Below are 16,900 nucleotides of genomic sequence, written 5' to 3'. Positions count from 1 at the left end.
ATATAGAGAGTACTGTAAGAACAGAATCACACAACCCGTCTGCTACACACATCCTCACAATTGTTTCTGTGCAGCCACTGAAGTCCAGCTGCTACTTAGCAAAGCTCAATGACAAACATTACATACTGAAACTACTGCCTCTTTCCTTGCTGTTCAGAGAACGGATGGGCCCCATCCGTTTTGCCTACTTGCCAAATCTGCTGCACCTGAAGCTGCCAGTTTCTTGTCTACTTTTAATGCAAGAGATGGCAGGCTGGCAGGAAATGGCGTTCCTCAAAACACCCACAGATGCACTGCCAAAAAACTGAATGTTTCAGATGCTTCTCTATCCAGGACACTGGTTAGATGGCCGGGTGGAAGGGAGAGAATTCTGCAAGCAGCATGGAGTTGGCAAGAACTAGAAACAAGTTGCAATTAAGTTGTTTTTAATATACTAGTGATAATGCGCTTTGCACAAACTGCTAAACACCAATGATTAAAGTTATTAAACATAATTAAGGTTACTAGAGAAACAGGAAGATTCATTTCATAACCACTGACATGTTTGCGATACAGGAAGTGTGGCTGGGTGCCTGAGCGATGTGGGCCAAGTTGCATTCTCTTATTCCTTGGTAAACTATTTGACTTTTTAAAATCTTTTGCATTGTACAAAGGAAGGTGGCACAATGGCGTTTGAACAGCCTCAAACTTGTTCACACAATCAAAATTGTGCAACAAAATTGTGACTCTTGCTTTAAGTCATATAACTAATACCATAACATTCCATTTTCCTCCATACTGTTTTGTTGGGGGTAAGAGCTAGTAGTGAAGAACAAGCTTTACGTAAAGGCCAAAAACAAAGAAAGATGACATTGAAATCCACATACCCCATAACAATACTCAGTCTCACAAGGCAATCCTGAAGCAGCGTTGAGTTGGTGCAACTATCCGTGCATCAGCTCAGTGTCACAAGCATGCTGTAAGGCATGTTTATGTCTACTCCAGAGTCAGCAGGGCCTTAGGATAACAACAAAGGCCTGGCAGCACTGGATGCCATCCCTGCACTAGCTGGCACAGGTAAGTTTGCACTGGGCAGTGCTGGGGTGGGTGGCGGAAGGGCAGCTTGTTGGCAGGAAGGAGGCCTTTTTGGGTGGGGGAGAGCTGAATATGGGGATCAGGTCCAACAGGGGGGTGGAGGTACATACTGTATCCTAACCCCCCTCCTGGCCTGCCTAGTATTACACCGGGCTTTCTAGATCTGTGCCAGTTGGTACGGATCTGAGAAGCCCCATAGAAGTGGCTGGCCTTTACTAGGGGTAAGGGAAACATATCCCCTTACCCCCAGGAGACTTCCAGCCATCTCCTAATTTCACTGGATGCAGTGCAGGCCATGAGGCCTGGCCACGCCAGCACAGTTTAGGATTGGGCTGTCTAATTTAGAAGCAAATTTGTCTCTGTGCTGAAAATGAAATAATACATATGTAGATTAAGGAAGTCTGGGGCAGGTGGGAACTCAGCATTTTAACTGGAAAAAAAATATATTTTCTCCAACTTTTTCCTTCCATAAATGCTAGTTTTTTTATTGGAAGAAACCAAACCTATTCTATCTACATGTATTTTTTTATTGCAGCATCACAAATGCAAATAAATTTCCTACATTATTCCTGATCCATATTATCAAGAAATCAGGTGTAAAAAGAAAACATTTTTTAAAAATTAAAGTTTCCTGCAAAAAAAAAAAAAGTGTGTGTGGGGGGGGAGGAGGAGGAATCACACTGAGCTTTTAGATGGGTTTTCTTTTTAGGAATTCCAAGAGCAAAATTAAGACACTGAGCACATGTGGAATGCCCCTGTGTTGATTTTAGATTTGTCCTTCCCACTTTTTTTTTAAAAATAGACTTTGTACAGCTATAATTAACTGTTCAGTTTTGCAACATGACTAAAGTCCTCATTTCTCCTCAGAGAAGTGCTGGCAAAAGTAAAACACATACAACCCAATTTTTTAGATGTTTGTTTGCAGAGAAATAAGGCCCATTGAGTTCCGTGGGACTGACCCCTAAAAAAGGATTGGGCTACAAGTTAGCCATCTGCATTTTTGACTACACAAAAGGGAACTGGCATTATTGTTACATGCTGCAGCTAAGGCTAGGAGTGCTGCAGCAGTAAAAGCCCACCTTAAGCAAGTATTATTAAACAATGAAGTAGCTACCCGTTTTAAAAGGGGGGTCAACATGAGAATAAGATCCAGGATCAACAAATGGAAAGAAGGTAGAAATTATGGCCTACAATTGTGTTCCAAACACCATTTGATTCTTTTTTCAAGTAGTGGCACCAGGACTCAGAAGGCCACTCCTCCTCTCCACCCAAAATCAAGCAGGCACTGGATGAACAAATCCAGTCATACCTGGGGTGGCCTGAACATAATTCAGACCTTTATTATATATCATGCGCTTCCTAAGGTTCAGAAGAGCTGCCATGGGGACTTCTATCTACCCACCACTAACCAAGGCCCAAGCTGGCATTATAGTCAAGACTTCTTGGCAGAGTCGATATAGCTTTAGGTATACACTATTTTTTGAGGACATGCTCCGTTTCTAAGATCAGTGCTTATTCCTGAAGGACACAGCTTTACTGAGCATGGTCTACAGAAGTCCTCTCAGCTCTACCGCATTGACAGTCCCAGTTGGGCCACCCAGCTTCCTGGTAATCTTCACAGCAAGTAGAAACAGACACTGCCTTTGCCAATTTCACCATCATTTCATGTCAGGATATGGTAGACACAATAGTGGTGAAGGTGTTTTTTAAATAGTAAGCATTCCTATAGCTGCTGCCAGATAACTGGTTAGAGATGTTAAATAAGGCTCACTTACGTGAAGTTAACAACTACATGAAGGGTTTGGTTAACATGCATATTCTCTGAGGGATTCAAATTCTTATCTGTGGGAGAAGAGACTTATTGTTGTCATTCTATCAGAATGACTCATATTCAGGATTCCCTAAGAAATTACATGTCTGTGTTTCTCTCATTCACTCAGAGTAGCTTCTGAAATTTTTTTTTTCCATCCAGTTATGTAGACACCAATTAGGCAATCATGCATGTGAGTATTTGGTACTTTCCTCCGTACTGCACCATATAAGTAGTAGAAGGCAACTTAAAAACAAAGCACTACAAAAGCTTACCCATCATGTGCAAGTGCTTCCTTAAAGGACTACCAGCGAATGAATGGGAATAAATTTCAGAGGTCATCTAACCCTATGCATCAGTGAGACTCTACCACATCCAAGGTGTCCCCAGCAGATGAAGATGGAAGACCAGGGATGACAATGTGTTTTTAGACCACAGACCCATTATCAGGACCCAAGAAGCACCAAAGTCACAATAAATGCACTCAAAACCTCCTGATGTTTTTGGAAAGATTTATAGTCCTTTGCAGTGACTGCATGACACACACTTGGCCTTTCTCCACCATACAGCCCTCGAAGACCAACAGGTACCCATCAGTGGGCAACCCACCACTGTCACAGCTGGTCTTTGCCACTCAGACCCAGGCTAGCTGCAGAACATCAAATGCACTTTCAACATTTCCATTTAATATTTACATTCAAGCAATTCATAATAATTGGAAGCTTATAGTTTAGACATTTCTAGTAGCAGCAGTTTCTATAATAGCTTGTTTAGCTTTAGATAATGATTTTTTTTTTTTGCGCACATTGAAAACAACTTGTGTGGACAGTATCAAAAAATATATACCGGAGGAAGGGATGGTCCTGCAGTTACATGAAAAGAAAGGGTGAAAAAAAACAAACCAGAAGTGATTTTTTTTTAATGGGAAGAAAAGAAAATATTCTGATATAGTTTTTAATATATATATATAATATATGTATTTAATATAATTATATATATATAGGACGATCTAGGGAACTCCATAAATCTAGGCTTTTTATATTTCATTATATAAATACCTACAAATAAATATATTAGCATGGCCCACCCAGGGAGGCCTGCTTTCAGCTCCAACAATACATTTTCAGCAACACCACATACAAACGGGAGCAAGAACCACTCAACAAGTTAGCACTGTTAAAATATAATACTATGTAACTCTCCCGTGAGTTAACTGGGAAGCCGTTACCCCCACCAGATCCTGATGCCCCAGACCCCTAGAGGGCAGAGGTGGTACTGCAGGAACCAATCAGTAGTGAAGACCACCCTGTCACAAAGTGGATTGGCAGTGCCACACCCTCTCTTCTTCCAGGGCAGGGAAATGTCTGATCTCAGTAGGACCTGCCCTACACTTGGTGCCATATAGTTACTCTGGGTAAAACAATACCTTAGAGGAGGGGTCATGCGTCAGGCTGCCAAGGGAGAGTGCCAGGAGCCTGTACCAGAACCTCCTCACACTGTGACATATTCCTTGAAAGTCACAGTCAGACAGTTTGCTGTCACATCTGTAATTATTATATTCCCAAAGAAAGGCTTGAACTCCTGCATTGGTTCCTCCTCCTCTTCCTCCGCCTCCACCTCATACTGTTCCACCTGCTTCTGAGGCTCTGGCACAGGCTTATCTGCTGGTGCCAACAGAGTTTCTGGCTTAACCTGCACCAGGCCAAGCTCGCTGTCCCTCCGAGCCTTGACACATCGCAAGTCTATGGGCTCATCCAAGTCTGAGTCCAGCAGGATAACTTCAGGCTGGGAGACGGGAAGGACAGGGGGCTCTGGTCTCTCTGGGGCTGAGGAGCTCAGGCAAGTGGGGGCACTGATGCTCCGGGAAGTGAAGCGCTTCTTGCCACTCTCCTTGTCCACGTGGGGCTCAGAAAGACAGCGCTTCCGGGATCCACCACAGCTGGGGGAGAGGTTCAGTCCCATTGTGGCAGGGTTATGCTCCTGTGGAGTGGAATTTGGGGACCACGAGGCCAGATTTGGCTTGGTAGTGAGTTGCAGAGGCTGCTGCTCGGCAACAGGCAGCTCCTTGTCCAGAACAGTTGCCTTTGCAGGGCTGGTCTCATGCTCAGTTGGAACCTGTACTGCCTCCATGTTAGATTTTCCCTTGGGGTCACTGCCTGGCCACCTCTCCTCCCCATGCTTTTTCCATGATTCCTGCCTCTCCTCAGCCCCTTTCTTAGCAGTCCGGTCCTCTGCCACTCGCTTCTTGGGTGGCTCTCCGGACTTGATCTTCACTGCCTGCATGCCATTCTCCATGTATTTGCTCATGACAATCACGATGCGGCCATTCTTATTTTTATTCTTGACAATCTTCATTTTGCCACCAATGCCATTGCTGGTGACACCATCCCGGGAAGCTGGTGGTGGCGGCCCTGTGCCGCTAGACATGTTCTTCTCTGCCCCATTCTTTCCTTCAGCTCCACCCAGGCTCTTTACTGGGTTCAACAAGCTTTTGGCTGAACCATGAGGCCATTTGTCTGAATGGGACATCAATGGGCTTTTGCTGTGGTCCAAGAATGCCTGGCCCTGCTGAGGCTCCTTACCATTTTGCTGGTAGTGGGGCTCATACATCTTGGGATCAGGCTGATAGTGGTGGTGCTTCTTGCTATTCAGCTGGTAGTAGTACTTCCCTTTGCTGTGTGATTGATGCTTTATGCTGCTGTCCTTGCCATTTGGCTGGTACTGGTGGTGCTTCTTGCTGTTTAGTTCGTACTGATGCTGCTGGCTTTTGCCAGAGCTGCCAAGGTCCAACTTGGACCTGTTCTCCATGGCAGGATCTTGAAGGCCAGTGAGGACATTAGAGCGGCGGGCAAAAGATGGCACCTGCAACACAGAGGGAAGGGGGGAAAGCATACAGTACATTAAGAACTTCCAAAGACAAAGGGTGGGCATATCTTATGCAGCCTATTAAAACAGACCCAAGTACATCCTATTAAACCCAGTACTTAAGGAATGCTCTAAGCCTTGCTCTGATTGACTGAGTTACACAGAGAAGCTGAATTAGAGGCAATAAAAATATCCTTTTGACCAACTGACATTCTGAGCACAAGGTCAAAAGAATGTCTGCAAAAGATGTATGGAGAACCAAAGGGAGCAAACAGGAAGGCAAAGGCATCGCTACACAGGACAGCAAGGCTCCCTGCGACTTACTGCTTGCCAAGATACAGGCATTGCACACTCCAAATTCCCACCACTGAGCCAAGAACTGTATTTCATCGCTGGGAGTGCTACCCAACAGAGAAATAAAGATGGTGAACAACAGCGAGCAATCTTCTCCCTGTTTGAAAGCAGCCACCAAGAAATCTCATTTGGGCAGCAGGCTCAATCACAGACTTCCAACATGCAGTCTGCACTGTCTGTGCCCTATTAGAATATATTCCACATATGTTGGCAAGAGGCCCTATGGAGTTACAGCTGGTATTAGCTGGTTGGCTGCAAGGGAGAGAAGGATGGGCAGGGCTTCCTCTGGCATTTAGAACTAACAAGGCATCTATGTATACACTATGTACACATTGACTCCCAGAGCATGATGAAACTCACTCCTCCCCAGGGAAAGGCTCTACATAGGATAGTTATCAATAATAAAACCTTCTTTAATCAAGCCTGATCAGCAAAACTGCCACTTCAAGGCCTGGTCTGTTTTACTGTCTCATCTCCCTTTGCAGAAAGAAACAAGGGAAGGATTGACTGGATTCACCTGAACTACAAGCGGCTTTGGTTTTGGTCCTCTTTTGCGGTATCCCATCAGTTGCTCCTGTCTCTCCCTGAAGAAACATAAAAATCAATAGTGATGCAATTAGGAAACCTCTGCTTCAACACCACACTAAAGGACTGGGTGGGGTTTAGTCTGGGTAAGCATGAACACAAAGCTACAGCTCTTATCCTACATATGCCTATTAGATAGTAAGGTGCATTCAACACATGGGACTTCTATGCAAACATGCACAGGATCAGGCGGCACTTTTACAAAGAGGAGAAGGAGATGGAGAAATGTAAAAAGTAATGAGATAAAATTACTGAGAGGTCACAGAAACCATTCATTCAAGCCAGCAGGCACTACTTCCTCAAGCCCTGACATAGTGTCAGTTACTACCATGAGGAAGAAAGAGAACCACAGAAAAATATGGGGGGGGGGGAGAAGAGTCACACAAGAGGCAAACACAAGCAGCTCTGATGCTTTGCATTTGTAAACAATACAGACAGGTAGAGAATGTTACAGCCTCATGTTCAAACTGGATTTACATATCAGCCAATATATTTATTTAAACAATGTATACCCCACTTGATCCTCTTTTAAAAAAATGATGCCCAAGGAGGCTTATAACAATCAAAACATGTCCAATAACAATAAAATCATAATGCAGAAAGAGATCCTACATCTCATCCCAATATACAATCTAAGAAATACAGAGAGGAATTTAATGTTGTGTTGAAAATGCCCTATATCTTTATAAGGACCTGAATAATGTCTTGGTGCTTATGATGATCTAGGAATCTACAGACAATTCTGGAAAAAAAATTCTAAGGAGTCTGGAATTTTCCCAGTCGTAGACATAGATATAGGAAAGCAGCACCTTTTAAGAATATCCAATCATATCTTGTGTTACAGCACAAAGCTTTGAATTACTCTGCTCCAAATCCCTCAGATCTACATTTTTGATTGGGCTGAAGTTTTTTTTAAGTTTTCAAATCAAACAATTTTAGAATATCTACCCAATACTATCCCACCAGCTGTTAACATCATAATGTTAAAGACACCAACCCACACACCCAGAGTTTTTAATTCTAAACACAATTGCTAGGAAGGATGTCATATTGAATTTGGGTTTACTTCCAAGTAAACAGGCTTTGGACCTTGCTGCAGCCTAAAGAGCTATTAAGTCAGTAGGACTGATTTCCAATAAAGAGAGCCAGAAGCACCAAGCTGCAACTATGATTGCTAATTGTGTCAGACTATGGCTTCCGCTTACTTATTCCTTGCCACACAAGGCATTCTTTTATCCACTCCACTTCAAAGGAGCACCAAGGATGGTGCATGCAAAGGGAGCGAACAGGAAGGGCAGCAGAAGCTAGCAGTTGCATGGGGATCCTGTGTGATGGCCCATATACTTAGTGGGTGACTGCAAATACTGTGCAAGACAAAGCACAGGCTTGGAGGGGGGAAAGCCTGGGCATGTTCTTCCCCACGATCCACTCCCCACATCTCACGTGTGGGTAACCAGCAGCAGCAGGCGGCTGCCACCTTCCCATCCACGCACTCCCCGTCAAGAGAGGTGGGAGCCACAAGCCCCGCAGGAAAGCTGGAGCTGCCCTGGATGCTAATCGCCTCATTAGGATTCACATGACGAGCCCCTTCCCCCAATCGCTGCCTCCAAGGCCACCGGCGGGAGGTGACACGCAGCCCCTTCCCTGGCTGGCTGAGCGGCAAAGTGAGCCAACGAGCAATCCAATCCCGGCAGGGAGGGGGAGGGGCCCAAGCTGGGCCAGCCCCCACCTCCAGGGCTGGCCAGCCCTGCTCAGAAAGCAAGGTGCACCACGCCAGGGAGGGAGTGCAGGAGTCCTGGCAGCACTTCAGGCCGAGGAAGGAGCGCGGTTCTTGCAGCAGCTGCCTGTGCCGGGGCTGCTCTCCCCACCTTGGCGAGGAGGAATGGCATCCGCCGAGGCCGGGTGCAAGCGGCAGGCAAGCTCGCGGGCTGCGGGAGCCCAAGAAGGATCTCCTTGGCCGTCACCTCTCTGCAAGGCTGGCGGTCTCGTTTGGGCCAGACCTGTGCGAGCAACGAGGCGCAAAGCAAAGGAAGTGTCCTGCACGGCCGCCTCTCTCGGGGGAGCTCCACCAGGGCTGCGGGCTGCAGCTGGCAAGCAAAGCCACACAGGCCACCGCTCCCTCCCTCCCTCCCATCACGTGCTAGCACCACCTTGCAACCAGCCAGGCAGCTCAGAGCTGGAGAGGAAGTCCCTGCTGCCATGCAGCGACCAAGGAGTTAAACCCAAGTCCCCCCAAGCGCATTGCACAAGGCTGCCACATGCCCTCCGACCCGCTGCGGCTAAGGGAAGGGTGCTCCGGTTGCAGCGGGCCAGCGAAGGGGCCTGCAAGGGCTTCGTCCCGCCTTGCAGCAAAAACTTCCCTCCCAGCCAGAGAGATCTGCGCAACTTGTCCGCGCACCACCCCCTTTGCTCCAACAATGGTAAGGCTCACCTGTTTTGAAATGCGATGAGTAGTCGAGGATCCAGGATATTTTCCTCCGGTTCCCACGTGTTGTATCTTTGCAAAGGAAAAGAATGGGACCTCTCTATATATACACAGTATATATACACACACATATATATATATATATATACAGTACTATATATACTTGCAAAGGAAAAGAATGGGAGTGTGTTTGTGAGAGAGACTATGTATATACACACAGTATATGTATATTGTAGACACAAGGCTATTTGGAGCGATCACTAGCTGCGTGGCGGGGGGGGGAAAGAGCTCTTATCTACATACACTACTGTAGCGAGCTGCTAGTGGGGGCCATTTTATAGACAGGCTACATTAAGCTGCCGACGTCTCTCTCCCCCCCCTTTCCCAGGGCCGATTTCAAAGTGCGCATTCAAGAGGGCCACTACCCAGAGAAGGGGGCTGGGCGGCAGGGGAGGAAGGGCCTGGATGCGGGAAGGAGGGAGGGCAAGAGAAGCTGTTTATTTAGCGCAGTTGCTATTCCGGAGGAATTCTGAGCACTCCGCGGCGGAGGTTCCTCCATGCACCGAGCACCCCGCGGGGGGAGCCAGCCCAGCACCCCAAGTCAGCCCCCCGCCTGCCCCCCACTGGTCCGGCTTCTTCACCCTCCTCCTCCTCAGATTCAACCACCACGATCCCCCCCCCCCACAGCCTGCAGCTCCTTCGAGCCAGCAGTGATAATGGGAGCAGCAGCAGCACCAGGGTACGGTCAAGTCAAATTTGCAGCCTCCCCCCCCCCACATCGCTACCCCGGGTAGTAAGCCGGTGTGAATGCTCCGCTCCCCCCCCCCCGCTGACTCCATCCCGGACCAGACCCAGGGATTTCCAATGGATTTCTTCCCCTATGCATGGATTTTTCTCCTCCCCCCCCCCAAGCTGTGGGCTGCTCGGTTCTGCAATATGGAGCCCGCTTTCCAAGGGAAAGGAGCCATTTTCTGCAGCCGCGGAACATCAGTCGCCGCCTTGCCTCCCTCCCCGAAGCGGCAGGCTGAGTCTGCCCCCCCCACCCCTGTCTTTCTGCCTCCCCCCCATTCGTGCGCGCTGCTCCCTTTTCATGCACGCGTCAACCAGCCGCGCGTTCCCGGGACTGCCGGAGCAGCAGGGCAGAGCGGGGACTGGGGGACGGCCAGCCTCTGCAGCCTGCCTGCCTGCCTTGCCACCCGCTCCCTGCCCGGGACTTACTTGGAGGACCATCCTCTCCATTTGACGAGGTACTCCACTCGACCCTGCAAAAATAAGAGGAGCCGTCAGGCTCCGGAGAGGCTCTGCACAGCCTGCCCCAGAGCAGCAACTGCCCTCCCTCCGCCCTCGCCAGCAGCTTGGCTCGCTCACCTTCCGGATGCGCTTCTTCTCGATGCTTTCCACGGCGAAGACATGCTCGCCTACCGCTGGCAACTCCATGCTGGGGGGTGGACGGGGGGGTGCGATGAACCGGGGGGTGCCTGCTCCTCCTCGCCAGCAGCCAGGCGCCTCTTCCTGCCCGCTCGCTTCGCCTTTCCAGACAACTGAGCTCCAGGTTCTTGCAGCGGAGCAACTCATGCAAATCCTGCTGGAGACGTCAGAAGGGGCGGGCACCACGCTGCCTGTCAAAGCCGGAGGCGGCCCCTGGATTGGAGCCGCTCTGCGCAGGGGTGGGGAAGGGGGGAGGGGGAAGAAGAGGACGCTTCGGGGGCTGGGTTCGTCCTCTATTGCAGGCGATGGGGGGCGGGGGGGCGCGATGGGAAGGTTTGGCTGCTGTAGTGATCAGCCAACGAATGTTTTGGAAGTCCACCCAAACCAGTCCTTCTCAAGTCCATTGCACACTCGTCCCGGGGTTGTACCCGGGGCACAGCACAGCACAGCCCTACACCCGGGGGGCATCGGATCCCAAATAGCATTTCCAAAAGGAGGGCCATTGGGATTTGTGGCTCCAGAACCCGCCACGTTCTCTGCAAGCTTGAAAGGACATCCTGCGATTTGTTGTCAGATGGGATCAGTGTCGTCTCCTGAATGCTGAACCAGACAGAGCTCGTGCAGGAGATCTGGCTGCTCTGGCTGGGACGGGCTAAAGGGGAGAGGTTTTCTTGCGCCATGGGGCTGGCTGGGAGCAAAAGGGTGTGGACTGGCACAGTCTGTTCGGGTACAGTCCAGGCTCGCAGGGAAGGCGGCAGCCAACCTTCTGAGAACCAATGGCTGGGAATGGCCACTTTGCTCTCACTTCCCCTTTCACTAAAAAAAGCCCACAGGAGCAAGCCGTTCCGTGGGTAGGGCAACTGGGGCCCCTAGCTTTCAGGAGCAATATAAGGCCATAACGAGGGGGGGGGCACGCTGGTTGAGTTGCCCCAGGCCTGCACCCTTCTAGGGACGGCTCTGCATGAGGGTTCGTTGGAAACAGTAGTCAAGAAACACTGACAAAGGGGTCGCGATTTCCAGGTATGAATAATTCACCTGGTCGGAAGGAGCCTTCCGAGTCTTTAGAGCCTGAGCCTATGCGTGTTATTCAGAGTCAGTCCCATTAGTCAGTGAGGCTTACTTCCAGGAAAGTGTGAATAGGTTTGCAGCCCCAGAGCCCAAGCCTATGCATGTCTACTCAGAAGTAAGTCCCATTATAGCCAATGGGACTTACTCCCGGGAAAGTGTGGATAGGATTGCACCCTAGTTAACGCAGGATCTGTAAGCTGAAAGAGAAGGAGAAATGGGACCATCTGGAGTGGGGTGAACCGGCTGAAGGGCGAAGAGTGACGTTAGCTGGAGAAGTTCGTGGAAGGCGAAGCGGGGAGAAAGAGACTGTGTAGGTGCAGTGGGGTAGGGGCTGAGTTCGAGTCCTCTTGCCGGGACCCCATAGAAGACTTACTCGCAGGCAGAGCGAAATTCAATCTTTGCGGTAATGGAAGAAGAGACATTCAAGGAGAGAAATGAGAGCGAGAGAGTGGGAAAGGGAGACAATGGAAACCAACCAGCGGTGAATCCAATGTAGAAAAGGGCAACGGGGAAGATCAGAGAATGGGGACGGAGGATCTAGACCCTGAAGTGGGGTCTGGAAGAGAGGCGGGTCAGCAGCCCAGATTCAGTGTCATTGCCGGGGGAGAAGCCTTCTAGTTTGCGAGGTGGTCAGAGATTCCAGGATCGGGGCGGGAAGGCTGAGAAACGAGACAGGGTTGCCCTGTGCCTTTCCCGAGGGTGAAGAAATAAAAAGGGGACACACACTCTCTCTCCTCTTCCGTCCTCGCTCCAGGCGACCGAGCAATAGGACGAATCTCTAGGCGACTAGAGGCAACGCGGAGGGACTCCAGAGCAAGCTTTCTAGACCAAGGGGAAGAGTTTCCAGAGCTGCCTTGGACAGTTCCTTGCTCTCCAAGGGAAGCCCTGGAGGTGTGCGAACCAGCCCACCTTCGAGGCTCTCTTCGATCCCATTTGGGAAGCCCCGGGCAGGAAGGACCGAATTGCTTGCCTAGAAGTGCTTTATGCTTCAGGGACGCCCATGAGGCAAGAGCCCACAAAATCAGGTGCGATTGGTGGGGGTCATCTCATGAGCCCCGTGGTCAGTGCGAGAAGGGATCTTTCCATTGCCTTTCAGAGCCAACCATTGCCTCGATTTGGGCCATATCCACACACACACACACACCCCCATGGTTTTACGGAGCCAGGACCAGGGTGGGGCGAGGTGTGGAGTCCTCTGGGAGGGAGCAGCTCAATTCTGAAGGGAAGCGGATTAATCTGGTGAAGGGGCGGATTTTCCACCGAGAAGGAGCTCGTCCTTCTCTGGTAGCCAATTGCGAGCGATGTTGCTGAGGAGAACCCGAGCAGGGGTGACGCGCTGGTTCTACCACCCGGGGGGTGGGGGTGGCGGTGGGTGTCTGTCTGGCTCCGTGCCAGCCCCGATCTGCACTGCCAGAGCCAGTCCCCTGCCTGGAAAGGTGGCTCACGTTGTTACAGGCTTTTGCACAGGAGGGAAGCGCAGCTCGGGCTGATGAGCAGCGCGGAGGGGGAACTGGCCCGGAGCTTTTTCCCCTGCCTCTCGTGGAGAAATCAAGCCAAGGCGACCCCCTTGGACGTTTGCAGCACCCCGTTTTTCCTCCTTTTGCTTCGCCTGATTTTTCCCGGGCCACCTCAGGTTCACCCAGCTGCCCAGCAGCGCGCCCCCTACTGACGCTTAGGAACAATTCGCCCAACAAGCTGCTTCCAGCCCAGCAGATTCCCCCGCCCCCCCCCCAAGAGCGCTTGGAGACTGAGCAGCCCGATCCATAGATCAGGAATGGGGGGCGGGACGGGGAGGGATGCGAGCAGCAGGGTCCTTGCCAAAAGTTGTCCGCTCTCTGCATTTGGACTGCCTGAGGGTACAATTCTCCGCCTCTCTTTAAATCCGTACAGTTCACTTCTGGGAGGGACTTACTTGGAGGATCATCCCCTCCACCCTCTGGGGCCTGAGTGTGCACGAGAGAGGCAGAACGATGCCCCACTCATTTGGACATGCCCACATACAGGATCATAAATTTCTGTTCTGCATTGATCTAGAACCCTTTGCCTCTGGAGTCACACACACTTTCCTTCTGTCAATCCAGAACCCTTTGCTTCTGGATTTACACCCACACCCACACCGAGGATTATGAGAAGGTCTTCTCCATCTTAAAGGACTGTGGAAAACCAGCCTTCAGTCAACACTTCTGGACCACTGGCACTTCAGAGGGTGTTTTATGGGCTCATTAATCCGGGCTAAGTGTTCTTCAGGTTGTATTTCTGGAGTATTGTTTTGTACCACTTTCATTTTTTTTTAAATAAATATAAAAAGAAGAGGGACATGATTTTCTGGGGACCGCTGGATCACCATGGTAAAGTCACAGATTCTGGTCCTGAAGTGGTTCCGACCCGTGCTTGGAAGACTTCTCGTTCCGTAGTCGGCGGAGGGTAGAGAGCAGAGCTCTCCAGCCTTTGCGAGCTCTTTGTCACTGCTTAAAACCAAAGGTACCCGGATTTGCAAGAGAGCCAGGGCGATAAAATAATTAACTGGGACTCAGGACTGCAGGGGGCAGAAAGAAAACGGAAGAAGCCCCACATCTAAATGTCCAGCTTTCCCCACCAAGTCCAAAGGGGAGGAGCAGACTCCAGCAAGAACCAGCTTGCCCAGAGACCCCACAACTCTTGATGACTTTCCCTCTCCTCATAGATGCCCTCCACGGGTCCCTTCTCCGCATCTCCATTCCAGTTGCGTTCTCCCAGCTGGGGCGAGTTTTGATCAGACAGCTAATAAGAGTGGCATGAGGGTAACGGGACACAGCCACTTCCTTCCAACAGGCATACTGGGATCGTTATTGCGTCATAGGTCCAGCACGTGACGTCATGCGAAGCACGAATGTCGGGTTGAGCAGAAGGATCATCACCACCCCAAGGGGACGGAGCTAAGAAGAGGAGAGGACAAAACCATTGGACTTCCTTAACTGGAGCAAGGGGCAATCATTTGGGAAAGTGGTTATTTTTCAAACAGCAAGGCTAAATCGTTGCTTAGAGTGTGGTTGCCACGTGCGGTCCCTGGAGGCCCCCCGGATCTCTCTGAGTTTCGTCGAAAGGAGAATTTCGCCACCTGCGGCTTCTCTCGCTCCAGCACCGCAGTGGCGGGACAAGTTGCAGTCACTGGCCCTCTTAAAGCTGCAGGTTCTCTCTCCGAGTGAGACCTACCCGCATCTTTGCGAACCCGCCTGGGTTGACTGAGCAGACTGTCGCATGATCTCTCGCGGAGTTCAGTCTTTAACCTTTGGGACTTGATGCCACGAACTCCGCACCAAGGCCAGCGATTGATCACTCTCTGGCGAACCTGCAGTCCTCCACGTTCTGGTCTAAAACATTCTCTCGCCTCCCCTCGTCCCATCCCAAATCTCTGGCTGAGAGACAGTGCAGGGTCTCCACACCAGAGACTGCCTTCTCTCGTCTGCTTGTAAATAAGCATGATTGGAGATAACCCCCAAACCCACAAGCAAGCACCAAAGAAAGAAAGAAATGTCCAGCCATACAACTTTCAGCCCAATTCTATCCACACTTTCCTGGGAGTAAGCCCCATTGACTCTAACGGGGCTTACTTCTGAGTAGACATGCCTAGAATTAGGCTCTTTATCAGGTAAGTTGGTACAATAGAGGCATTCCTACATAAAAATCAGATTATCCTGGAAATGTCCGTTTATCAAGAGTTCAGTCCCCCCCCCCCTTTTCACACCTACTTCCAGACCGCGACTGATCGCCGGGTTCCTAATGAACCGTCATTGACTCTATAGGATCCCCGCGCCCCTCCCTGATCCGCATCTAAAGGGAAAACCGTGATTGGATCACTCCAGAATAGATCGACTGAGAACCGCATTCTCACCTGCGGGGCGGAGCGTTTCCCCTGCGTAGAAAAAGAGGCCCACGCTGCATTTACTCGGGAGTAAGTTCTACTGGTTTCAGTGGACTTCCTTCCAAGGAAGCATGCACAGGACTTGAACGGGGATCTGCGGGTTCCTCAGTCCTCTGAGCGGACGTTATTAGGAGAAAAATGCTTGGAAGACAACTGGGCTAGTGAGCTGCTCCCCTGACACGCACTGGCAGGCAGCCATCCTCAGGCGACTGAGAGCCCAGGCCGATGCATGTTTACTGAAAAGTAAACCCCATTATTGTCCATGGGCTTACTCCCAGGAAAGTAAGGATACGGGCACTTTCCAGGGAGTAAGCCCCATGGACTATAATGGTGCTTACTTCTGAGGAGACAGGCGTAGGAGTGGGCTGTTAACCCGAAACAGCTGCTGCGTTGAAGTCACTGAGTCTTCTTTGGAGCAAGTGAGTTGTGACCACCGGGAGTGATAAATTGGAATGAGGTCATTGACTGAATCGGTAGTTTTCCTACAGGAGGAGGAGGTTCTCCGGAGGGAAGCCCTCTGAACTTCATACCACAGTCTCCACTCACTTACTCCAGAGTAACCCCATTGAACTCCCCGGAGCCTATTGGGAATAATTAGGTATTGCTTGCAGCCGAACTGAAAAAGGCTTTCTAGGAAGGGATGTAGGCTAGTGAAGAATTAACTCGGGCGAATCAGCTGTTGGATCAGGAAGCAACACTCACCCTGTGTGAGTGAGTGAGAAGCAACACCCAGCTGAGCACCCTGTGTGTGTTGAAAACAGTTGCCAGTCCTGGGTAGGAGAAGACTTCGGCCGCGCTCCTGTCCCTGGCTGCTCACCTTCAGCGCTCCTCGGGGGCGAAGAATGCCACGCCAGCCCCTGGCCAGCAGCTGCCTTGCCAGGCCTCCGGGCGCGCGAAGGGTTAAGCCGCTGCTCCGCATGCAAATGAGGCCGGAGTTGGCAGCCGCGCGTGTCGCCCGCCCGCCCGCCCGCTCGGAGGAAAGGCCGCGCGGATCGCCCGCTCCGCGGCTCTGCAGCAGCCCGCGGGGACCACGAGCGGCGGAGGGCAGGGAGCGAGGGCCACACGCTGCTCCCTTCCGTCTCCCGGCGTGGAAGGCGAGGTGCCCACCCTGAAGCCGGCAGCACAGCCGAGCCTGGCCCGCCGACAAGGCCCCTCCGCCGCAGCCGCCTTCCTTTTGTTATCCAAGGCGGGGAGGCCACTTCCACAGCCAATTCCTGCGGATGTGCTCGAAGCCCACGCCGCGCCCACCCACCTAGTGTCGTTCACACGTGCAGCCTTCCCTCCCATTGCCAGGTCAAGCGAGGAGCTGTTAGTGCGCTACCAGCAGCTTAAAGGGAGCTTTCCTTTCACCTAGCAGACCCTCACACTACCGTACTGTTGCACTGGAGGC

At 50.8% G+C, this 16,900-nt stretch overlaps 1 protein-coding gene across 1 annotated transcript; it reads right to left on the bottom strand.

The window, feature by feature from the left end:
• Positions 1-3,402: 3,402 nt before the first annotated feature.
• CBX4 (chromobox 4) lies at positions 3,403-10,659 on the bottom strand. Its single transcript, XM_066616253.1, has 5 exons — positions 10,482-10,659; positions 10,332-10,375; positions 9,120-9,185; positions 6,621-6,687; positions 3,403-5,746 (listed from the first exon to the last, which is right to left on the bottom strand). The coding sequence occupies exons 1-5, from the start codon at positions 10,548-10,550 to the stop codon at positions 4,376-4,378; spliced, it is 1,617 nt and encodes a 538-aa protein (XP_066472350.1). The 5' UTR covers positions 10,551-10,659; the 3' UTR covers positions 3,403-4,375.
• Between the last annotated feature and the right edge of the window lie 6,241 nt (positions 10,660-16,900).

The sequence above is a fragment of the Tiliqua scincoides genome, chromosome 2 (genome assembly GCF_035046505.1).
Source record: "Tiliqua scincoides isolate rTilSci1 chromosome 2, rTilSci1.hap2, whole genome shotgun sequence".
NCBI classification, from domain to species: Eukaryota; Metazoa; Chordata; class Lepidosauria; order Squamata; family Scincidae; genus Tiliqua; species Tiliqua scincoides.
Note: the sequence above shows the minus strand (reverse complement) of the source record. Positions and strands in the feature narration are given on the sequence as shown.